At 39.8% G+C, this 25,198-nt stretch overlaps 1 protein-coding gene across 8 annotated transcripts in view; it reads left to right on the forward strand.

The window, feature by feature from the left end:
• SEMA6D (semaphorin 6D) overlaps positions 1–23,920 on the forward strand; it is a 57,951-nt gene extending 34,031 nt beyond the window's left edge. For 2 of the 8 annotated variants that reach the window (XM_055435916.2, XM_055435914.2), the window contains exons 2-19: positions 8,899–9,062; positions 9,456–9,567; positions 10,120–10,180; positions 10,291–10,353; positions 10,462–10,563; positions 10,797–10,887; positions 11,778–11,897; positions 12,576–12,664; positions 13,386–13,603; positions 13,703–13,834; positions 14,140–14,295; positions 14,387–14,560; positions 15,578–15,718; positions 15,814–15,891; positions 16,322–16,422; positions 16,779–16,835; positions 18,311–18,478; positions 20,203–23,920. In XM_055435916.2, coding sequence (XP_055291891.1) covers positions 8,954–9,062; positions 9,456–9,567; positions 10,120–10,180; positions 10,291–10,353; positions 10,462–10,563; positions 10,797–10,887; positions 11,778–11,897; positions 12,576–12,664; positions 13,386–13,603; positions 13,703–13,834; positions 14,140–14,295; positions 14,387–14,560; positions 15,578–15,718; positions 15,814–15,891; positions 16,322–16,422; positions 16,779–16,835; positions 18,311–18,478; positions 20,203–21,491 — 3,261 coding nt within the window. In that variant the 5' untranslated portion in view covers positions 8,899–8,953 and the 3' untranslated portion in view covers positions 21,492–23,920. The remainder of the gene's footprint in view (positions 1–8,898; positions 9,063–9,455; positions 9,568–10,119; positions 10,181–10,290; positions 10,354–10,461; positions 10,564–10,796; positions 10,888–11,777; positions 11,898–12,575; positions 12,665–13,385; positions 13,604–13,702; positions 13,835–14,139; positions 14,296–14,386; positions 14,561–15,577; positions 15,719–15,813; positions 15,892–16,321; positions 16,423–16,778; positions 16,836–18,310; positions 18,479–20,202) is intronic. The other 6 variants (XM_055435919.2, XM_055435920.2, XM_055435921.2 and 3 more) reach the window with 6 other exon arrangements.
• Positions 23,921–25,198: the final 1,278 nt, after the last annotated feature.

Below are 25,198 nucleotides of genomic sequence, written 5' to 3' on the forward strand. Positions count from 1 at the left end.
AAGACGTGGTGGCATTTAGGTAGCGTCTGACACATTCCAGGGTCAGGTGGTCGAAACACAAGTAAAGAGGGGTAGACGCTCGAGATAAGGCTAGAGAGGGAGCCTGGACTCGGATCAGGAAAAGCCTCATGGCAGAGATCTGGACTTTCTCCTAGGAGTGATAAGAAGTTCCTGGAGGATTATGAAATTCTGTGATGGGGTTTATATTCTGAAAAGCTCATTCCCACTTCATCTACAGAATGAATGGGAAACAAACAAGGGGCAGCCGGAAAATAGGAAAAAGGTCAGAAGAATGTGGTAGAAGGGAAGGGAAGGATCCCCAGTGCTTGAAAAAGCTGTGGACCATCATCTGTGTCTTAAGTTACTGAGGGATCCCATGACATAGAACTAGAAAGCATCCATTGTGTTGAGCTACCTGGAGGTCATCAGTGTTTTTAGAAAGGAACTATGGAGAGAGGAGCTAGAACAGAGGAAGTAGAAAACAGAGTGGGCGGTGTGGACATGATGACAGTGAGAATGAAGAATTTTGTGTCAGTGTCTGTGAATGGGAGGAAAGAGGTAAGTTGTGGCTGGAGAAAGATCTGAGGTCATGGAGCTTTTTCACTTTTTTTTTTTTTTTGAGATGAGAGCGGTTTGAGCAAATTTAAGTGCTGATGGATAGTTTTTATGCAATAAAAAAATCATAGAATATGCAAGTAGAGAAAAAAATCCATGTTTGTTTTTGTTTTTTTCTGTTCCAGGGAAAACAGCAGGGATTGGATTTAAGGCACAGGGAGAGGAGTTGGGGAAGGAAATCCTCTTAAAGTAAGAGAAAAGGAGGGAAAACTAGAAGAAGAAGCATATAGGTTGACGTTCTTGGTAATGGGAAGGGGGAAGGAATTAGGAAGTTCTTATGTTAAGGCTTTATTTTCTAGGTGAAGTAGCTGTGAGATAGGAGGGAAGAATTTATAGAGTGAGGAGGGAGAAGAGATTAAGGGCCTTGAGGAGAAAGGGGAAGGTTTAAACTTACTGATTTGGGATGGGGGCAAATCTAGTAGAAAAACAGTGGACCCCACAGTTTTATACTGCAAGTTACAGTCGGTGGTAACTTGCAGTATAACTCTATGACATTCGTACGTACCAAATTGCCATAAACTGTGGTTAACTCATTTGCTCGGCTCCTCTGGAACAGGTGCAGAAGGCTGAGTTCATCCACAGTAGAAACTTGGTGAGAACCTCTGACACAGAAACCAAGGATGAGAGAGTTTAGAGTACAGGCAGAAGTGCTATTGAAGTGACTGACTACTGAATATCACATGTAAGATGGATAAAGTGTCAACACTGGGGAGGGATAATGGATGAGAAGAAAGTAGCCTGAAGGCCCCGATGAGAAGAAAGTGTTGTCATGGTGAAAGCGGTCAGATAAGCAAGCTAGAAGGACAAAAGTTTGGGATCAAAGCATGCAGTGCTTGACTTCTTGATTTGAGGGATGAAGAATCTATAACTGATAGCAAGTTGGAGAGTGGAACCATGGACGAGGACTGTTAACGTCTTTGAAATGTTTTTCTTAGAGAAAGTGACTGGAAAGTTGTTAGCTAAAAGAAAGGAGGAGGGAAAGAACCTCAAGTAAGCACAAGAATTTTTGTAAAAGGCTGGAAACTCAAGGTCTCCAGATTTATTTGTGTGGGTCTTCCCAAGGTTTCCCAAAGGCACTGGGAAGAAGCAACTCCCCTTTCAGATCCTGAGGTTGCGGAAGTATGAATCTAAGCTGCTCCTGTTTGAGAAGGAACATTTCCAGAGAGAGCCAGAAATCTAAAATCAGCATGGTATTTTTTTTTTTTCTGACTTCTTTGGACTAGGGAGAAAATTAAGTAGGATTGTCTATTTCTGAATTCTCATTTCCTTTGAATTAATATAGTTCTAAGGGAGATAGACTATAGATCAGTTTCTCTGTCTGGGATTCATTAATTCCAAATGTGGCCACTATGCTTTAACCATAAAAAGAACCTGTATTAACCAACCCTATAAATTTTCGTGCTTAAATAACTTCCTTTCAGTATTTCTTTTATTTTGTGTCTGTTACACAATAAATCTCTTCAGTTTTTGGTGTCATAAACATCTTATCTCGCTTCATTTTTGAAGCATATTTTCACTGATTATAAGATTTTAGGCTGGAAAAGTATTTTCCTTCAGCACTTTAAAAATGTCATTCTGTGGTCTACTGGATTCCATCATTTCTATTGATAAGTCAGCTGTCAGTATTCTTGCTTCTTGAGAGTAAAATATCTTAGCTTTTAACATTTTTTAAATGTTTATTTTTAGCATCTTGACTGTGATGGATATGCGTGTGTTTTTTCTTTGTTTATAAGTTCTTCAGTCAGTTCAGTTCAGTTCAGTCCCTCAGTCGTGTCCGACTCTTTGCGACCCCATGAATCACAGCACGCCGGGCCTCCCTGTCCATCACCAATTCCCGGAGTTCACTCAAACTCATGTCCATAGAGTCGGTGATGCCATCCAGCCATCTCATTCTCTGTTGTCCCCTTCTCCCGCCCCCAATCCTTCCCAGCATCAGAGTCTTTTCCAGTGAGTCAACTCGTCTCATGAGGTGGCCAAAGTACTTAGAACTCCTTTAATAGGTGTCGTATTGTCTTTCATCAATTTTGCAGCCATTATCTTGTCACATATTGATTCTATTCATTTTTCTCTCCTCACTCTCAGGGATTCCCGTATGTAACGGAAAAGATTATGTAATCTTTTCACAAGATCTTATGTATCTCTTACTGGTCTGTTTTTTCCAACTTTTTTGTTGTCTGTGTTTCTGTCTGATAATTTCTATTAATGCATCTCCAGTTCACTAATCTTTTCTTCAGCTGTAAGACATATGTTGCTAAAGGCATCTATCAGAAAGCTGTAATTCTGTGCTTTTTAGATGAAGAATTTCTGTTTAATAATTCTTTTTCAGTAGATTCTAGGTAGCTGGTGAAATTCTTCATCTTGTCATCTTTTTTCTTTTTTTGGACAAACTAAACATAGCTTTTAAAACTATATCTGAGAATTCTAGTACCTGAGTCCTATTTTCTGTTGTCTTTTTTCTCTCTTAGTTCTTGGAATGTCTTGTCATTGCTTTTGGAATGTTGAGCACTTTGTAAAAAATTATAGTCTCTGGGTGATTATCTTTTCTGTAAGTAGTCTCTGGGTGATTATCTTTTCTGTAAGTAGTATCTTTTCTGGAGTTTACATTCATCCAGTCCAGATTTAGTTTATTAGAGATCAAATTGGAGTTTTTGTAAGGCTTGATCAGTCTCTAAAGATCTATACTATAATTTTCAGAGGTCCAAATGAAAGGCTTTGGATATTTCTAGGACAACTGCCCTCCCTTGTTGGTGGGTCCTAAATTGAGACTGCCAAAAATTTGGCATTTCATTATAACTACATTCTCACCTTTATATAATTTAAGAACTAGCAAACCCCAGAATGTGACTCAACTGCTGAGTGTGGGGCTCATTTCCTTATACTTCCCTTTCCTCCTAAATCCTATCATTTCAAACCCTGGCTATCTTGGCAACTCTGAACTCCTTTAAAGAGCTTTTGTCTTTATATTTAGGCTTAAAATCAGGAATGTAAGGGGAAGCCCATATAAGAAAATCCAAACTATACTTACTTAAGTACCCCTGCTCTCTCAATGAAAGGAATGACCTCACATAGGTATGCACTTTACTATAAACTTACACATTAGAAATGTGGTTCCCTCCTCCTCCTTGGAGCCATCTGTGTCTATGAAGCTGTACCTTATCCTCTAAAAATACCTCTATTATTGTTATGATGATGTACATAATCAGTTGTAGGTAGTTATACAAAATGAAAGAGTAAACACTTTTTCCTTTTGCCTCATAAGATGTAACAATAATAGTCATGATAATATTCACTAAAATTTACTAGAGATTTACTATGGACCAGATTCATTGTTAGTTGTTTTGTATAGATTATCTCAGAAGAACCTGTGAGGTAGTAAAAATAATTATTTGTATTTTACACTTGAAGAAACTGAGGCTTAAAGAGGTTAAGTCACCTTAAACAAGGTCTCAGAGCCAGGAAGTATATGGCACAAGCAAGTTTAAACTCAGATCTTTCTGGAACTTCTTTGGTGGTTCAGTGGCTAAGACTCCTCATTTCCAGTGCAGGGGGCCCAGTGTTTGATCCCTGGTCAGGGAGCTAAATCTACACGCCACAACTAATTGTTTGTGTGCTGCAGCTGGAAGATCCTGCACACACAGCAAAGACTGGAAGATCCCACACGGTGAAACTAAGACCCTGCACAGCCAAGTAAATAAACTCTGAAAAAATAAAACAAAACTCAGATCTTTCTAACCTCAAAGTCTATGTTCTTTACCAACATCTTGTCCTGCCTCATGTCTTGCCTTCATTCCATATAATTGGTTTGATAATCTCACTAGCCCTGGAACCCTGAGATTAAATATTTCCTTAAACAAAGCGAGAACAAAGTAGTCTAAATGGTTTACATACAAATAAATTTCCTTCCGGTCCATTTTTCTCAGGTATTTCCAAATTCTTCCCTTCCCTACTCAGCTTTGCTTTGATATGTATTTCACATTAAATATTTCCATGTATAATTTCTATGGCAAATCTGAAAGTAGTTTTTTAAATACAGCTTTATGCAGGGACAGGAAGTAATTAGCAGTGGGGTTTTATTTTTGGAAGATGAGATTGGTGGGGAACGGGGTATAGCGAGAAATTGCTTTCTGCAGTGTCAGTTGAATGAGTTATAGGAAATGATGGCTCAGCCAGCAGCTTGGTGCTTGCCAGTGAGTCAGCAGTGATTCCATCTCATCTCAGTGCTGGAATCACAGCTGTAAAAGATACTCTTCCTGGTGAGTTCCCCTCCCTGCCTTGCTGTCTGAGGCATGGAAACTCTGCCCACATGATGGGAACTGTTCAATTACCTGTCCCAGTGGACAAAGATTCACAGACTTATCTTGTGTTAGGCAAATGTTTCTATGTTTCTTTAGGATTCAGTAGTGTTTCTGATACCCAGCAGAAACATCCAGTGTGATACCCAGCAGAAACATCCAGTGTGGTATTGATGTCCTAGCAGAACTTAATTCCTAGGGCACCATTTCATATTTTTATATGTCCAGGGTCTCTTTTTTTGGGGGGGGAGTATAGTTGATTTATAGTGTTGTGTTACTTTCAGGTATACAGCAAAGTGATTCAGTTATACACACACACACATATATATATATATATATATATTCCTTTTCAGATTGTTTTCCCTTATAGGTTGTTACAAAATATTGAGTATAATTCCCTCTGCTATATAGTAAATTCTTATTGCTTATCTATTTTATCTATTTCGTATATATTAGTGTGTATACGTTAATCCCAAACTCTTAACTTATCCCTACCCTCCTTTCCCTTTTGGTAACCATAAGTTTGTTTTCTCTGTCTGTGGGTCTATTTCTGTTTTCTAAATAATTTCATTTGTATCATTTTTATATATTCCGCATATTAGCAATATCATATTTGTTTTTCTCTATGGCTTGCTTCACTTAGTATGTAATCTCTAGGTCCATTGATTTGCTGCAAATGGCATTGTTTCATTTTTATAGCTGAGTACTAGTCCATTGTGTGTGTTCACACACAATGTCCCAGGTGGCACAGTGGTAAAGAATCTGCTTGCCAGTGCAGCAGGAGATGTAGGAGATGTGCGTTTGATCCCTGGGTTGGAAAGATCCCCTGGAGGTAGAAATGGCAACCCACTGTAGTGTTCTTGCCTGGAAAATTCCATGGATAGAGGACCCTGGCAGGCTACAATCCAAGGGGTCACAAAGAATCAGACACGACTGAGCACACACGCACGTATGTATATATAAATGTATGTTGTTGCTGTCGCTCAGTCGCTCAGTCGTGTCCAACTCTTTGTGACCCCATGGACTGCAGCACGCCAGGCTTCCCTGTCCTTCACCATCTCCCATAGTTTCTTCAAACTCTTGTCCATTGAGTCAGTGATACTATCTAACCATCTCATCCTCTGTCGTCCCTCTTCTCCTTTTGCCTTCAATCTTTCCCAGCATCAGGGTCTTTTCCAATGAATCAGCTCTTCTCATCAGGTGGCCAAAGTATTAGAGCTTCAGCTTTAGTATCAGTCCTTAAAATGAATATTCAGGGTTGATTTCCTTTAGGATTGACTGGTTTGATCTTGCAGCCCAAGGGACTCTCAAGAGTCTTCCCTAGTGCCACAGTTCGAAAGCATCAATTCTTGGGTGCTCAGCCTTTATGGTCCAACTCGCACATCCTTAAATGACTACTGGAAAAGCCATAGCTTTAACTATATGGACCTTTGTTGACAAAGTGATGTCTCTGCTTTTTAATACTCTGTCTAGGTTTGTCATAGGTTTCCTCCCAAGAAACAAGTATATCTTAATTTCATGGCTACAATCATTGTCTGCAGTGATTTTGGAGCATGTCTTCTTTAGAGTCTTTAAAATTGACAAAATACTGTGGAAAAGCAAGACAGGGAGATGCCACTTAAGGAGAAGTAGTGGATTGAAAGAGGTTCTCTTCTGTGAAGATTGAAAATATGTGTACGTGGCAAGAAAACTAGAAGCAGATCATCATAGTTGTTGGGTTGGATGGTAGGATTATTAGTGATTGCTTTTTACTTTCTTTTCTATGTTTGATAAATAGGCTCAAGTTGTAAAATTTATTCTAAAAACAACTTTAGCATTTTAAACCTTTGGGAAAACAATTGACCAAATAGCTTTAATATTTTAGGATGCCTTTTTTCCAGACTCTGACCATGTTCTTAAGGTCAGCTTGGTCATATGCATGGTATCGTATAGGAAATAAGAGAGGATGATTAACTTTGCTCAGAATCTGTAGGTGTCAGGCACTTAGTTCTTTTTCACCCAATGGAGAAGGTGGTATTATCCACATCTTATAAATAAGCTAATGCTAAGAGAGATTGGAGAACCTTTCCCAGGTTGATAAGCCAGTAGGTGGTGGAGTTCCACTCAAGCCCAAATCCCATCACCACCAAGTTCTACAGTCCTTCAACTGAAGTATAAGATGATGATGCTGCAGGTTCCATTCCACCAGACTATTTTCAGGACATTTTAAATGTGTTAGCTTACTACTGGATTAGTTGTCCATGGAGTAAAATTGTACTGCAATATTTTTCTCTCCTTTTGTAAAACTAGGATTCCAAATGTTGCATATACATACATGGCTTCTACTTCGGTTAAAAAGATAAATATTCAAAGTGTTACATAGAATGCATGTGTGTGCATCTGTGTTTTTGACATTAAGAAGATGAAGCAAAAAAAATTAAAGGGATTTCCCTGGCAGTCCAGTTGTTAAGACTCTAGCCAGGGTATGGATTCAATCCCTGGTTGGGGAACTAAGATCCTTCATGCAGTGTGGCACAGCAAAAAAAAAAAAAAAATAAGAAGAAGAAGATGATGAAAGAGGTATATAGTAAGTATTAGTTGAGTGGTTGAACTCCCCAAGAATTTGAAGTGATTCTTATGATCCCTGCTAAAGATTTTAGATATAGAAAACTGAGACTAACAGTATAGTAGCAGTAAGTGACTTTTTGGTCAAGGAAGGGGTGATACTGTTGAGAAGCTGAGCATTTATCATTTCACAAAAATATCCATTGTCCCAAGAGGGCCTTAGTTTATTTTCTTAATTAATTAATAGTATTTAAATATTTTATTTAAAAATTGCAGCTAATAATGTGCAATTAATGCTATAAGCTTTGTTCATATACTGACATGCAATACACTGCATAGATATAACTGTACAACTTGATAAAATTTAGCATAAACCTACACCTGTGAAATATCACTTCAGTCAAGATAATGAGTATATTCATTACCCCCCAAAGATTATTTTTGTAGTGCTCTATTCTCTAAGGAGAAAAACCCAGTCATTTCATTTCATTATCTAATTTGATGAAAAACGTCTGGATAGGGACCCAGGTGATGTCAGTCTGGACTCTCCGATCTTGCCCTAAATAGTTCCATGAAATTCAGCGAGTCCCTTAATTTTTCAGGCCTTAGTTTTCTTATCTGAGAAATGAGGGGGTTGGACTAGGTGGTCCCTATGGCCTCATATGGCTCTAAAGCTTAATAAAGCTAAGAGGACAGGCATACTTAGGGTATTGGTTTGTGTCCAAATGCTTTCATGTAAAATATAGACTTCCCCAGTGGCCTGGTGTCAGCTGTGCTGGTCATCCCTGCCCTGCTTTGCCTGATTGATTGATCGTGAAATCATTTCATTTCTTTTCATTCTCTTTCACCCTGAGTCAAGGTCATTCATGTCATTGCTTTCATGCTGTTCTTTCTAAGCTAAGGGAACTGTTCTACTTAAGAATTTAGGGGGTAGCTTGAATAATGCTGGGAATTTGGCAGTGCCTTAAGAGGCTGAGAGGGGCTACAGGCCCATCAGCTCCTTGGATACTCTCGAGGCAGCTTGGGCATTTTTAGGGGGTGGGGAGGGCAGAGACAAGCTGTACTGGATTTATTTCAGGGATGGGGGAAGGGAAGCAGATTGGCGTTTAATTAAAATTCTAATCCCAACTTTGCCCATCTTCTTGCCAAGTCAGCAGCCAGCATTTCTGTTTGTGGTTCTGGTGATTTTGCTGTGATGACATACGTAGTTACCTCAAAAACTCTTTCAAATGGGCCTAAAACTTCAATATGCTCACCAGATGCTTTAATCAGACTTGACAGAATGCCGCCTTTGGCCTGTGTTTTCAGAGGTATCTCCTCCACCACTGCCATCTTTCTGATGGGAGGGGGACGTTGGAGAGAGCTCATGATAAAAACTGAACTGATTACAAATGACAAAACTCTTTCATCACAGCAGAGATCTTTCCAAACTATTTCTGTTTTCCAGGTAGCCAAGTGGAATTTCTGAGGAGGGGCTGCTCTGCCTTCACCTTGGCCCAGCCATGAGGTTCTTCCTGCTTTGTGCCTACATGCTGCTGCTACTGATTTCCCAGTTGAGGGCAGTCAGCTTTCCTGAAGATGATGAACCCCTTAATACTGTTGACTATCACTGTAAGTAATCTAAAGAATACTCTTTACTAAGAAGGAAGGGTTTTTTTGGTTTTGATTTTCTAAGAATATTCATTTTTAGAAAGTGAATTTTATGTCTTTAAAATGTTTTACATCCTCAATTATCCATAATCATTTCCTAGTGTCTGAAGAAAATGGGACAATTTAGTTAGGCACTTTTCTAAAGCAACCTATGTATAGGTTATATGTTTTCAGCTTAAAAGAAAAAGACCATTTGGTGATAGTCACCATCTCTTATTCATTCATATTCAAGACCTTAAGAAAAGAATTTAGTTAAAACCCTTCTACAACTAGTATATACAGCTAATCAATGCTGTATATCGATTCTTTAGCTCCGTAATCCTGACTGATGGTTTAGCCCGTTTTTACTTGCAGATTCAAGGCAATATCCGGTTTTTAGAGGACGCCCTTCAGGCAATGAATCACAGCACAGGCTGGACTTTCAGCTGATGTTGAAAATTCGAGACACACTTTATATTGCTGGCAGGTAATTTTCCCCTCGTTGGTTTATTAGATTAAAATTCTTTTCTCTTGTGGTGCTTGCATTAATGTGTCTAGTTCATGAAAAACTAATATGTGATTGTGATCAAAAATTGCAAGTAGCCAAAAATATTCACTTGAGAAGAGTCAGCGTTGTGTACCAGGAACAAAATACAGCAAAAGCCTTCAGCAGTCCTATTTTATTACTGCAGTCAAGAAATCAGACACCATTCTTTATTCCTAAAGCAGAAGGAGAAAAAAAATTTTTTCTTTAGTCTTTTTTTAACTTGGAATTATTCAAGCAAATATTAAAAGTATGTCTATGCTAAAACTGAGTAGTGGTTTGACCCATGCCTGAAGAAAAGGGCTTTCTTCACTCCCTAACCACAGTGATATATAAAAACATCTCACTAATGAAAAAGTACTCTTTGTTGACTTTGTTGGAGACAGAGAAAATCCAAATGATCTCTAAAACACAATAAAAGCAGCTCTGTAAAAATAAAATAAGAAGCAGCTTAACATTTTTATGTATTCACATGATATGACTTATTTCCAACAGGGATCAAGTTTATACAGTAAACTTAAATGAAATCCCCAAAACAGAAGTAATACCAAACAAGGTGAGCAACTGTAGTTGGCAAATTTATTTGCATTCCCTTAGAACTTGGGTAATGTCCGTCTCCCTTCAATATTTAAAATATTGAAATTTGGTTTTGCTTGATTAATACAGAAACTGACATGGCGGTCAAGACAACAGGATCGAGAAAACTGTGCTATGAAAGGCAAGCATAAAGTAAGTAAAACAAATATATGATCACTAGGTTAAGTCTGTATGGTGGCCTGAGCCCATGCTGTAGGCATATGGAATGTCTAATGGTAGTGTTGTTGTTACTTTCTTTAGGATGAATGCCACAACTTTATTAAAGTATTTGTTCCAAGAAACGATGAGATGGTTTTTGTTTGTGGCACCAATGCGTTTAATCCCATGTGTAGATACTATAAGGTAAGTATATTTTATACAATGTGCTGTTTTTAATCAATTCTTCTTCCTCTACTGGTATGGTGTTAGCATTGAATCCTTTCTTCTATAAATCCAGTAATTTGTTTTATCTCTAATGCTATGAAAGAATAAAGACAGAATTTTTCCCATAGAATTTCAGTACAAATAAAGCAGTATTACCTTCAAACATGTACACTGAACAGATGTGACACTAGCTATTTATTTTTCTTTTGTAGTTGAATACCTTAGAGTATGATGGAGAAGAAATTAGTGGCCTGGCAAGATGCCCATTTGATGCCAGACAAACTAATGTTGCCCTTTTTGCTGGTAAGATTCTTTAGTGTAATGACAATAAATGATTAATGACATTGAAGGTGCAAGAGGAATTTAAAGGAAGGAAAAAAGCTCATAACTAGAATAGCTACCTTGACATGGGTGTTTCAAAGACTAAAAGCTATGAACAGATTTTCAAAAAAGAGGAATTATAAGTGAGCATATTATAAGTATTCTGACACTTGGCTCTGTTGTTAGGCCAGTGACCCTGAATAAGCTGAAAGTGAAAGTGTTAGTCGCTCGGTCGTGTCCAACTCTTTGCTATCCCATGGACTATGGCCTGCCAGGCTCCTCTGTCTGTGGAATTCTCCAGGCAAGAATACTGGAGCCATTCCCTTTTCCAGGGGAATCTTCCCAACCCAGGGATCGAATCTGGATCTCCTGCATTGCAGGCACATTCTTTAACCATCTGAGCCACCAGGGAAGCCTTATTGTAAATAAGTTGCTTAACTTTTTGGTGCTCCAAGTTCTCATCTATAAACTTAGATAATATAGGTCAACCTGTCACAAGTTGACTATGAACATCAGGTTTTAGATTTATTTGTATATATAGCAATGATCGTGAAAACACTCCAAAGGATATAACACACTACATGGCAAAACATGGGCTTTGTCGGTGGCACTGGTAGTAAAGAACCAGCCTGCCAATGCGAGAAACATAGACGTGGATTCGATCTCTGGGTTGAGAAGATCCCCTGAGGAGAACATGGCAACCCATTTCAGTATTCTTGCCTGGAGAATCCCATGGACAGAGAAGCCTGGCAGGCTGCAGTTCATAGGGTTGCAAAGAGTTAGACGCAACTGAAGTGATTTAGCACACACATAAGATAACATATTTATGATAACTGTGGCTATTTTTATTTAAATTATAACCTTGGTTTCAGATGGGAAGCTGTATTCTGCCACAGTGGCTGACTTCTTGGCCAGTGATGCTGTTATTTATCGAAGCATGGGTGATGGATCTGCTCTTCGTACGATAAAATATGACTCCAAATGGATCAAAGGTACCTTTGAAGAGCAGTATTGTGAGATCACCAAGGGTGGCAGGATGGGTACATGGGAACAGGAGTCCTGGCGTTGGAAAGTTCAGTGCATGACTTTATATTGTTAATTTAGAGCCCAGTACAAGCTGCCTTGGTTGGCTGCATTAGTGGGGAGTGAGGAGACCAGTAGCTATGTCTGGAAAGTAGATTTCTATCTTAGGTGACCTCAAAAAAAAAAGAAAAAGATCACCATTCTGTGTACCATTTGCCTAACTAAATGCACGCACTACTCCTTGCCCACTTCCTTCTACCTATCCTGGAAAGTTTAACCCTGGGAATTGTTGGTTCATATCTTCAGAGTTATTTTGTTCTTTGGAGTCTAGAAATCAAGATTTTTAATTTTCAACATAAGTTTCCTTTACTAGCTAAATAGGTTAATGAATAAATCTGTTGAAACAAAGACCTTTTCTGTAGTTCAGTTCCCTGTAGGCTTTTTCTAGTCCATTAGCTAACATTAAAGCCTCTGGGTTCCCTAAAGCTTCAACATACCCATAATGGGACTCCTGAAACTTGGTGATGTATCAAAGCTCTTGGCTTGAAAGTAGCAGTGTGATGTCTGTCAGTCATGCCTAGCAGTCGGGATGTGATGCTAATTAAATTACCCTTCAGGAACCAGTTTGTTTTCACTTTCTGTTTCAGAGCCACACTTTCTGCATGCCATAGAATACGGAAACTACGTCTATTTCTTCTTTCGAGAAATTGCTGTAGAACATAATAACTTAGGCAAGGCAAGTATATGACTGTGCACTCGTATTGCATGGAATTGAGCCCACCTTGGTAGGGTCTTTGCATGTTTTCCAGCACTCAGTGCATTTAGGGCCAAGTCCAGAGAATTGTGTTGCTTAGCAAGAGAATAGTTGCTGGGAAATAACTGAACGATGGCCAGAGTGGGAACAGCAGCCTTGAGAAGGTTTTATTTATTTTTTCCTGTTACTACAGAGAATGTGCTGCAGGCACCCTTGAGCTATGGATGCTTCTTTAACTCTTTAGAAATCTATTGACAGCTGTTCTTTCTTAGTGTCAAAAGGCAGGATGAAAAGTAAGGGCCCCTGTTCATTGACGAGTACTTCAGTCCAAGATGTAAGATTCTAAAATATTGCATCCCCTTCTATGCCAGGTTTAAGGAGGGTGCGTTTCGTTAACAATATGAGAAGCTAAGTGGGGGGTGAAGTATGGGAATGATTTCCAGCCAGCCAGGCAGCCCAATGGCTCACTTCTAAGGGAGCTTGTTTGGTAGAACAGGAAAATGGTCCTCCTTTCTTGTTTTTCTCACAGGTAAATATAGTTTCCATTCTTACTCTACAGATTCCTAGAGGGAAGGCTGCCAGAGTCTTTTGAGCCACATGTATCTTTTATCATTTTTTGTCCCTTCCTTATCTGGCAGCTTTTTGTTCCTGTTCCCCCCTCCATGCTCATGATCCTGTTGCCTTGCTTTTGTCCCCTGGGCAGGCTGTCTATTCCCGTGTGGCCCGTATATGTAAAAACGACATGGGTGGCTCCCAGCGGGTCCTGGAGAAACACTGGACTTCGTTTCTGAAGGCTCGGCTTAACTGTTCTGTCCCTGGAGATTCCTTTTTCTACTTTGATGTTCTGCAGTCTATTACAGACATAATACAAATCAATGGCATTCCCACGGTGGTAGGGGTGTTTACCACACAGCTTAACAGGTGAGAACCAACCCCCGGCGCTTCGGAAGGCACTCTGTGTCTTGTCTGTGGGAACCCAGAATAGGTCTGCTGTCCCCTGATGCCGTTCCTCTTTTTTAGCATTCCTGGTTCTGCAGTCTGTGCATTTAGCATGGATGACATTGAAAAAGTATTCAAAGGACGGTTTAAAGAACAGAAAACTCCAGATTCTGTTTGGACAGCGGTCCCTGAAGACAAAGTACCAAAGCCAAGGTAGGAAAGCAATAAAGACGAGAAGGATTTCTGTCTTTAACAAAGCCCTCTGGTCACTGGAAGCACGCATCCTCAGAGAGCAGCTGGGCCCCCCTCCCTCTCCAGGAAGGGTGTCCCTGTGCTGCCCTGCAGATAGAAACTCAGTGATTATGAGAGCCTGAATGTGGAGAGCCCACAGAATTCGTGGAAATAATGTTACTCAGAGGGTTTGGCTCACTCTCCTTCCTCTCTTGACGTTCCAGAATAGACACCTTTTCCCTAGATACAAGTTGTGAGGAGGGGAAAACACACTATTTTCCTTTCAGGCCTGGCTGTTGTGCAAAGCACGGTCTTGCCGAAGCTTATAAAACCTCCATCGATTTCCCGGATGAAACCCTGTCATTCATCAAATCCCACCCCCTGATGGACTCAGCTGTCCCACCCATTGCTGACGAGCCCTGGTTCACAAAGACTCGGATCAGGTAAGACTGGGCAGACACGCAGGCCCGCTGTCATTCAGTAGTTCCCCGTCTTTTTGGCCCCCTCTCTAACCTGATTCACCTCCTCTGGCAGGTACAGACTGACAGCCATTGCCGTCGACCATTCTGCGGGACCCCACCAGAACTACACAGTCATCTTTGTTGGCTCAGAAGCTGGCGTGGTGCTTAAAGTTTTGGCGAAGACCAGTCCTTACTCTTTGAATGACAGCGTGTTACTGGAAGAGATTGAAGCATACAACCATGCAAAGTAGGTGTATTATACCAGAACGCTTTTTGGGACTTCAGTGTCTGTTCATCTAGTCATTTCCTTTCAGCCCTCTGTATTAGCAGTGGTAGAAATGGTGGTGGTTAGTCGCTAAATCATGTCCCACTCTTGTGACCCTATTGACAGTAGCCCGCCAGGCTCCTCTGTCCATGGAATTTCCCAGGCAAGAGTACTGGAGTGTGTTGCCATTTCCTTCTCCAGAAGATCTTTGCAACCCAGGGATAGAACCCAGGTCTCCTGCATTGCAACTGAATTCTTTACTTATTGAGCCACCAGGGAAGCCTCAAAATTAGTAGTGGTATGGCTTATTAGTATTGTGGTTTGTTTTTCTCACTGAAGTAACAACCCAGATTTGGTGTTTTCCTGAATCTCTTAGGGTTTGGAGGGTGAACAGTGATACATTTAAAAACAGTTCAGCCCTTGTTTGTCGCCTATGGAAAATGAGAATATTTTACCCCACCCCTCTTACCTTACAGATCTATTTCAGGATGCTGCATCTGGAACTATGCTACAGCTGGTTACAGATAGACATACACACACACATATACCCCATAATTCTTACAACCACTGATATAAAAAATTATATGAACCATTAAAACAAATGAGATAGATAAGAGTAATGGAGCAAAGAAGACTAAGAGATCTAGAAATATCTAACACAGGAAGATTAAAATGCATTAGAACATTATCCTTTTTCTTCCCTGTAGCCTAACATGCTCTTCACAAATGCAATTCCCTGCTATCATCAGAACAGGAAGCCAATCTTTAAAAAACCCGTTGTCCAGCCTGAAATTTAACTAACCATGCAAAGCAGTAGAAGATGAATCACATAATTATTACATCCTAAACTGCGTACTTGCCTAGTTTGCTACCGAGAGTATTCCTTAACACCTCCCCAGCTCTCAGTAATTGCAAAAACCAAACCTCACGTGCCTCGTAGAGTTCCTGTAGCTCTTGACTTACTAAACATCTATCTTGAAAATGTCTCCCGCAATATAGGTGCAATGCTGGAAATGAGGAGGACAGAAAGGTCATCTCATTACAGTTGGATAAAGACCATCATGCTTTATATGTGGCGTTCTCTAGCTGCATTATCCGCATCCCCCTCAGTCGCTGTGAGCGTTATGGATCATGTAAAAAGTAGGCTGATGTTTCTTTCCTTACCCTGGGTTTTTCGGGATCATGACCTTTGATAATGAGAAAATTCAGGTGACCTTCTGTCTGGTTGCATACAGGTCTTGTATTGCATCTCGAGACCCATACTGTGGCTGGTTAAGCCAAGGGGCCTGTGGTCGAGTGACCCCAGCGATGCTGTAAGTACACTTTGTCACATTAACAGAGATCTTCTCCAGATGTGCTTCTGTCTTCTCCAGGAACTCTAAAACTAGGAATGTTAGAAAAATTCCAATAACACTGCTTTTGTTTTTTCTTTTCTTTCTTTCTTTCCTTTTTTCTGTTTTTTTTTTAATTGTTGTTGTTGTATGGGAGAAGGAAAAACAAAATCTGGAGCTGTGACAGGGAAAGGAGATTGTAGACAGTATAATACTTAAGGGAAAGAGGTAGATGGCGAGAAAGAAAACAATTCTCTTCTGCTCTCTTAAACACTCTAGTTACTAAATGTTGAATAAAAATACCTATCTTAGCAAGCTATGTTGAAATGTCCATTTTTCTCTCTCTGCTCATTCTTACTAATCTGTCTGTGTTCTTGGTTCTGCTCTGGTTGTCACTTGTGTTCCTATGAAGGCTGTTAACTGAAGACTTCTTTGCTTTCCATAACCACAGCGCTGGAGGATTTGAACAGGATACAGAATATGGCAACACGGCCCATCTAGGGGACTGCCACGGTAAGACCAAATCTTCCTTTCCCTCCTGGTGCTTCTTTTGGACCACATTTGCACGTGAACATTATTTTACAATCAACCTTTTATAATGACTCAGGACACATGCCACCTAGCATTTAACTTGAACTTCACAGCTGTTTGATCATGGGGATAAGTTAAAGAAGAATCTTACTTTTTCTTTTTTTTTTCCTTCGCCATTTACAATTCTGTAGGAAATCTAGAGAAAGGTAGTTTAACCAGTAGGTTCATTTTTTAATTTATAGTCCTTTCTTTTGACTTTTTGAGTTAATTGGAATTCGTAAATTTTTGCTTTCTTTTGGTTACTTCTTACTGATTACTTGTTCCTTTAATTCTTTTAGAAATTTTGCCTACTTCAACTACACCAGATTACAAAATATTTGGCGGTCCAACATCTGGTTAGTTTTTTTCATTTTTTTGAATTAACAAACCTTTTCTTTCCTTCAGTTCAGCATTTTCAGCCCCTTCTCCCCTCCTTTTGCGCAGTTTGGCAGCCCCTCATTTTTGTGCTTTGACTCATAACCCCCTGATGGTCCCAAAGACTTTTTCTTACTCAGCACTTCACCTTGTGTAGCATGTTAATAGTCCATCATTGACCAAGGCACATCCTTTAAGAAAAATCCAATGGATTAACATAGGCTGCATTCCAGCTGCACGCCCGTCCACCTGAGCTTTCTTCTCTCACCCCTGTGCATCGTGAATGTACCCTGCGGCCATCTATTTTTAATGGATGGCAGAACTTCATTATTTCCCCCTTCTCTCCTCACCTTTCCTAAGACCTAGTAAACAAATACACATTTCCCCAAAATGTGTATTTATAAATTTTAGAGATCTTTTTTGGAATGGTTTGTGGTAATCCCTGGAACCTTTGAATGTTTTGCTCTCAGTGGTGTGGAAAAGGTCCCCATCGAATGAAGCTGGTTTCTGATGTATTAAGATGTTCACTGGGTTCCCTGTGCCTCCCCACCCCCGCCTTGTCTTCATCTGTTCTGGAGTCTTCATCTGTGGCCGCTGTACCAGTCTGAATTTGGGTCTCCGGAATTTTCGCCTAAAATCATATGCTTCCATTTTGATGGAAAATCTGCTTGGCAGAACTCAGTAATAGTCACGCTAAGAGGTTAATTACTCCCGATTCTATTGCTGGTTCTAAAATTCACTAGCTGTTTCATTCCTCAGAGGGGAGAAAAGAATGGTAGATCCTATGTATCAGGACATCCTTAATCAGCTCATAAATGGCATTTCTTGTGCATGAGTTGCTTCTTACTCTTCGGAAGAAAAACTCCCCGGGCATTCTCGAAAACTTCAGTGCTTCCCCATGGACAGTGAGCCCTCAGTGCAGTCAGTAATCTGCAGATGGGCGGGAGGTCTGTGCTAAAGCAGGACAGCCTGTTTGTCAAGTCCAAAATCGAGTGTTTATGCAGAACCAACCAAGTGCTTTCTGAGGAAGTCACACTCTAGGTTCCCCAGTGAAAGATTTACAGCTTCCAGCCATCAATAAAAGTTATTTTTAAAAAATACACAAAAAAGAAATGAAATGATGCTGTCCCACAAAAAGATGAGGAAATCACAGTCTTTGGGATTCATATTACCTTTTCCATGAGTGTCATCAATCACCCCAGAGGTTTTAGTAGGAGTATTTTGAGTGTCTTCAAATTTGAAATCTGCGTAATGTGTCTTTATGATTAATTTCTAGTTTTTATTTTTCCCTTGCAAGAAAGGGATTTGGTGTAATCTCCTTAGATGTGTTTTGATGAAATCCTCGAACAGGCTTTCTCATAAAATTTGCTTAAACTTTACTTGAAAATACAAGAGCCCAGTCAGAAACAATGGGCTGACACTACCCACGTTAATAAAAATCTGTTTGCCACCACAGACATGGAGGTATCTTCATCTTCTGTTACCACAATGGCAAGTATCCCAGAAATTACACCTAAAGTGATTGATACCTGGAGACCTAAACTGACCAGCTCCCGGAAATTTGTAGTTCAAGATGACCCAAACACTTCTGATTTTACTGATCCTTTATCAGGTATCCCAAAGGGTAAGGCCTCACCAGGGAACTCATCTCTCACTGAGTGGAAACCTGATTCCTAATATCTCTGAGGAGTGGATGGACGTGAACCCAGATGGAGCCACCTCTGCTATTATCACCGCCTCCACTGGCCGTGGTCGCTCCGGTTTTCTGTGGTTCCGTGGAGTGCATTCCTTAACAGCGACAGAGGTGGAAAGCTGAAAGGGTTGGTGAAACAGCCACTCAGACAATCTAACCCATGTTGGCTTCTGTCTGAAGAAGCTGGACCCTGCTGGATATCAGAAAATGCCAAGGGCCACCCAGGCAACATCCCAAAACAAAACTCATTAATTGAAAATATTCTGATACTGGCTGTTTTATTTAGGAGCCTTTCCCAGTCTTTTGTTTAGCTCCAGTTTACAATGTGATCTGAGCAGTATTGATATATGCCAGGCATCAAGTTGTTTGAATACCACAAGCAATAAAACATAACAGAGCAGTTGTCCGGAACTATCATTTTCAGCCCATAATAGAAGCAGTTATCAAATAGCTGCCTGTTGAATTACCTTATTAGATCTATGACTCTGGGGGGACAAAAAAAATCTATTCTTTAGTGCTTACTAAACTATGGTATCAGGTTTCCAATCAGTTTTTATGGCAGTGCATTGTCATTTATGATTTACGTCTGTTGATTTTGGATTTTTATGTTTTTATTGTAAACAATTTTATAATCGTTCTTCCTCTTTTATTTTCTTTCATGATTCCGTTTCTACTTTTCTTTGTCTTTCACATTGCCACTGAATTCCATTGCCCTCAACACATTAAAAACAACTAATGTTTGAAGGCCTTAGTACTAACCTAGAGCAACAGAATCTTCAGTTCACTCTGACTTACCTTATTCCGGGATAGCTGTGTTTATAGCATGTAACAGACTTGGATACCTCTTAAACTAACATATCTAGATGTCTGTGGTTGCATTAAAAAAAAACAATAATTACAAACTAATTCACTCTTCTTCTTCTAGTCTAATTTAAATATTTCCTAAAATATCTCAAAACAATTGGATAATATCATTTAACTCTAATACATAGTATACTTCCTTAGACTGTCTAGATTTTTTTCATAGCAGACAATTCAAGAGTGCTTCACTCCAAGATGGAATGAAAAAAAAAGCAAACAGGAGAGGTTGTATTTGTAGCTAACAGTGACTAAGCAGATGCTTTTAGTTTGTGAACAAATTATGTAGTTTCATGCTAATTAAGAAGAGCATAATTGTATTAGCATATTTTAGCAAAATGTATCTTTATATGGATTCATACATTTCCCTAATCCCAGTAGCTGCCCTTTAATCTTGATTTATGAATTAAGAGAAAATCATGAGAAAGAAAAACATTTTATGAATTTAAAATGGGCCAGTTAGAAAATATTTAATTTTGAGCCCTAATTTTTAGATAGAAACGCTTAAAATTTTGTATGTTATATAACAACTATTTAAGAGAGATTGGGAGGGGAAAAACTAATACATAATACAGATCAATGGAAGAGTTATCCTTTATCTGTAGCAATTGTAAGTGTCTCTGGGGACCCTATTGTGATTAAAGAAAAAAATATGTGATTTGGGAGTCCACCTCACTCTCCAAGCTAAGCATATGGACCATGTGAAGGTAGTGTTGATTCAAGGCAAGCCATTTTCTGGCTAATACTGTTTTAAAGAAGCTCCTCACTCAGACTCTTTTGCTGTGTGTCTGTTGCAGGTGTACGATGGGAAGTCCAGTCTGGAGAGTCCAACCAGATGGTCCACATGAATGTCCTCATCACCTGTGTCTTTGCAGCTTTTGTCTTGGGTGCATTCATTGCAGGTGTGGCAGTCTACTGTTACCGTGACATGTTTGTTCGGAAAAACAGAAAGATCCATAAAGATGCAGAATCTGCCCAGTCATGCACAGACTCCAGTGGAAGTTTTGCCAAGCTGAATGGTCTCTTTGACAGCCCAGTCAAGGAATATCAACAGAATCTCGATTCTCCCAAATTATACAGTAACCTGCTGACCAGTCGAAAAGAGCTGCCACCCAGTGGAGATACAAAATCCATGGTCATGGACCATCGAGGCCAACCTCCTGAGTTGGCTGCTCTCCCCACACCTGAGTCTACACCTGTGCTTCACCAGAAGACCCTGCAGGCCATGAAGGGCCACTCAGAAAAGGCCCATGGCCATGGAGCTTCAAGGAAAGAAACCCCCCAGTTTTTTCCTTCTAGTCCTCCACCACATTCCCCACTAAGTCACGGGCATATCCCCAGTGCCATTGTTCTTCCTAATGCTACCCATGACTACAACACTTCTTTCTCAAACTCCAATGCTCACAAAGCTGAAAAGAAGCTTCAAAACATTGACCACCCTCTTACAAAGTCATCTAGTAAACGAGATCACCGGCGTTCTGTGGATTCCAGAAATACCCTCAATGATCTCCTGAAGCATCTAAATGACCCAAATAGTAACCCCAAAGCTATCATGGGAGACATCCAGATGGCCCACCAGACCCTAATGCTGGATCCCGTGGGACCTATGTCTGAGGTCCCACCCAAGGTCCCTAACCGCGAGGCATCTCTCTACTCTCCTCCCTCGACTCTTCCCAGAAATAGCCCAACCAAGCGAGTGGATGTTCCCACCACTCCTGGAGTTCCAATGACTTCTTTGGAAAGACAGAGGGGTTATCATAAAAATTCCTCCCAGAGGCACTCTATATCAGCTATGCCTAAAAACTTAAGTTCACCAAATGGTGTTTTGTTATCTAGACAGCCTAGCATGAACCGTGGAGGGTACATGCCCACCCCTGCAGGCGCAAAGGTGGACTATATTCAGGGAGCACCTGTGAGTGTTCACCTACAGCCTTCCCTTTCCAGACAGAGCAGCTACACCAGTAATGGCACCCTTCCCCGGACGGGACTAAAGAGGACACCGTCCTTAAAACCTGACGTGCCACCAAAGCCTTCATTCGTTCCTCAAACCACCTCCGTCAGACCACTGAACAAATACACTTACTAGGCCTCAAGTGTGCCCTTCCTTGTGTGGCTTTATCCTGTCTGTGGTGTTGAGAGGATGATAGGGTAAGGGTACCTTAAGAAAAGAGACTCGCTTGTATTTCAACAGAACCAAGTGGCCAAAGAAACTCTTCCTAACTTTGGCAACATCAGAACTTGCCATATGTAGCTACTGCAGCAAGGCTTCTGTGTACTTGCCTGAAAACAAAGGAAGGTGCTGGTCATTCCATTTCTTTTGTTTGAAGCTAAAGAGATGTGTGGCTCTGAGGGGCTACCTGTAACCAGTATAAAGAGCTGATAACAGTGCTCAGAAGAATCTGTCTGTGAGCAATTACTTGAAAATGGGTTCAACTTAGACTGCCATTTTGTGTGGTCTTCCCATTAAATGTGAACATTTTAATATGTATGCATTCACCTTGCCTCTTGCACAAATGTCAAAAAAAAAAAAAACAATGGTAATGTCTCAAAGAAACGAACTTGTAGATTACCAAACAATTTGCTAAAAATTCATCTTTGACCCAAACTGTAGCATCTTTTTCATGTGTGGCATTTTTTTCCATGCCACCAAGGAACTGTGTTGCGTGTGCATGTATGCGTGCGTGTGTGTGTGAGTGTGTGTGTGTTCTGTCCCCACTAGCATTTGTTTAGGTGCCCATTGCATCTTTTTGTGCTATGGAGTTGTTTACATCACGCATGACTGAACAAGAGACAATAATTTCTTCCCACAGCAGTCCATTGGGTTCAGCTTTGAGAAAGAAAACCAAGGCTGATTTTGACAGTCAAAATGATTAACTTGACTTCCATGTTACCCAATGCCAGAATGTAAGAGTACTAAGTAATTTTGTGCTGCTATTCACTGAAACTCCTATTACAGTCTTGCCAGCTTAAGGAGATAGAGACGTTGATAGGTATCCTTGATTTATCCACCAGTTTCAGTAGTAAAATTCACCAGTCCACTGTGAATCCAAGCCCCAATGACTCTATTAACCTTGGACACACTAACAAGGTTTTATTTTTATTGTGTTTGGTTTCTCCCCTGCAGTAAAATTCCTCTTCTTTGAACTCCCCTCTAACCCCAAGATGGGGAAAAAAAAAAAGAACCACACACACATACAAAACAGAAGACAGAAGAAGGGAATGTGAGAGGGTCATAATTACCTTAACAGAAACCTTCTATTGAACCCTAACAGTGGTGCAATCATGTTGTCTGTGTTGTGTGATGTGAGAATTTCCTCCTAAGTCATGCAGGTAACGACAGTATACTGTAAATATTACATGTGAGTTTACCTGAATCTGTGCATTTTGTGCCTTATTCATGAGAATGATAGAAGTACTCAAATATGTCAAGTGTTTTCAGTATAGCACATCATTTACTGAGTGCAAGTTGTACATGTTTTTCAACCAGCACCTGAAAAGACTTTTCAAAAAAATCGTAACAACCTAGAACAATTAACTGTAAAACAATCCATCCAGATAGCAGCATTACATCCTTTGCCATGATAAACATTCCACTCCTGCTTTCACTAAGGATGAATCAGTGATAATGTGAAGTCAAATGAGGTTTCCCGGGTAATGTGACACCTGCAGAAACCATATAGAGTCATTTATTCGTAGTTTTGCAGAAGCCACTTACAGTTGACGATGTGCAGCCCTGACGACTGTTTCAGTTAATGTGCTGCACACCACGGTTTATTGAACCTCATCTAGAAAGTATCAAGGCAGAGGAATGCTTCTGACTTAGTCAGACAAATAAGTTCACCTGATTTCCTGTGATGAATCTATTACTTGGGGGAGGATGGGTTGCAAAAGACCAGAGCATTTTTATACAGAATGTAGAATATGGATGCAGTTATTCTTTTCTTTTGAGAATATTGTTTTATAAAGAACATGATTCCCTGAGGTCTCTGGAAGCTCAAAAGCTAAAACTTCTGTTTTTGCAACACTTCAACTTTGAAACTAAAATATTACAGATTGATAATAAGTTAGACCAACCAACGATAAACACTACTCAGTCCACCGCCGACAAACCTGTTTGAATTCACCCTGCCAATATTAATCCCGGCGTGCGGAAAATGGAACAGTAACTGTATGTGAACCCGGATAACATTTTGTAACATTGTGCTGCCTTGTAGTTTGTAATGTGAGTTCTATCAGTATTTATGTTGAGATTTCTAACATAAAATCTAGTCTCTATCCTGTTAATTTAATTTTTAAATGCTTTATTCATTTGTGCAAAGGTAAACACAGATTGTATCTTTTTTAATGGTACGGCATAAAAAGTAACCCTAAAGTGAAGTGGCTCTATACTGTTTTATAGAGTACTTTAACATGTATAGATATCTTGTAAACTTGTATTGTGGATGTGTAAATAATATGTACTTTGGGTTTTTAACACCGCATGTAAAGTCAAAATAAAGTATACAAATCATTATATTCTGCCTCTAGATGTGGAAGAGGTTTATAAGGTGTCATATTTTTAAATTTCTTTAAGTCAGTCAACACCAGTGAGAGCTTCTTTTAAAATGTACCAAAATATTCTTACCTAGAATACTTGCCACCAAGTCACAGTTATAACACATTGCTCTTCTTGAAGGCTGATACTGATCATCAGAGCCCCTGAAAAGTGTAAAATACAGAAAACCAGGTGAACTGTATTATTTAACAAATTCTTCAGGCCAACATCCCAGTGGCTCAACTTGTCCACGTATTGCTAGTTCAACAGGCTTTTTTTTAAACATTTTTAGGAAATTTATTTTTAATTGGAGGATAATTGCTTTACAATATTGTGTTGGCTTCTGCCATACAACAATGTGAATCAGCCATAAGTATACATATATCCCCTCCCTCTCAAACCTCTCCCCACCCCCCATCAGAACTTGCCACAGAGTACCTCGTTGAGCTCCCTGTTTTACACAGCAGCTTCCCATTAGCTGTCTGTTTTACATATGATGATGTAAATGTTCCAATGCTACTCTCTTAGTTTTTCCCACCTTCTCCTTCCCCTGCAGTGTCCAAAGTCTTCTCTATGTCTGCATCTCTATTCCTGCCCTGTAGATAGTTTCATCAGTACCATTTTTCTACCTTCCATATGTATGTGTCAATATGTTACTTGTTTTTCTCTAACTTAACTTCACTTTGTATAACAGGTTCTGGGTTCATCCACCTCACTAGAACTGACTCAAGTACATTCCTTTTTATGGCTAAGTAATATTCCAGAGTATATATGGACCAAACTTCCATCTTCTTTATTCATTCATCTCAGTTTCTTCCATGTCCTAGCTATTGTAAATATTACTGCAATTAATATCGGGGTACCTGTTTATTTTCAGTTATGGCTTTCTCAGGGTATAAGCACAGGAGTGGGATTGCTGGGTCATATGATAGTTTTATTCCTAGTTTTTTAAGGAGTCTATCTCCATACTGTTCTCCATAGTGGCTGTATCAGTTTACATTCCCACCAACAGTGCAAGAGGGTTCCTTTTTTTCACCCTCTCCGACGTTTATTGTTTGTAGATTTTTTGATGATGGCCATTCTGACTAGTGTGAGGTGATAGTTCATTGTAGCTTTGATTTGCATTTCTCTAATAATGAGCAATGTTGAGCATCTTTTCACATGTTTTCTGGCCATCCGTATGTCTTCTTTGGAGAAATGTCTGTTCAGGTCTTCTGCCTACTTTTTGATTGCATTATTTGTTTTTCTGGTATTGAGCT

Source organism: Moschus berezovskii, chromosome 9 (assembly GCF_049115385.1).
Source record: "Moschus berezovskii isolate FMDL1 chromosome 9, NW_MosBer_1.0, whole genome shotgun sequence".
NCBI lineage: Eukaryota > Metazoa > Chordata > Mammalia > Artiodactyla > Moschidae > Moschus > Moschus berezovskii.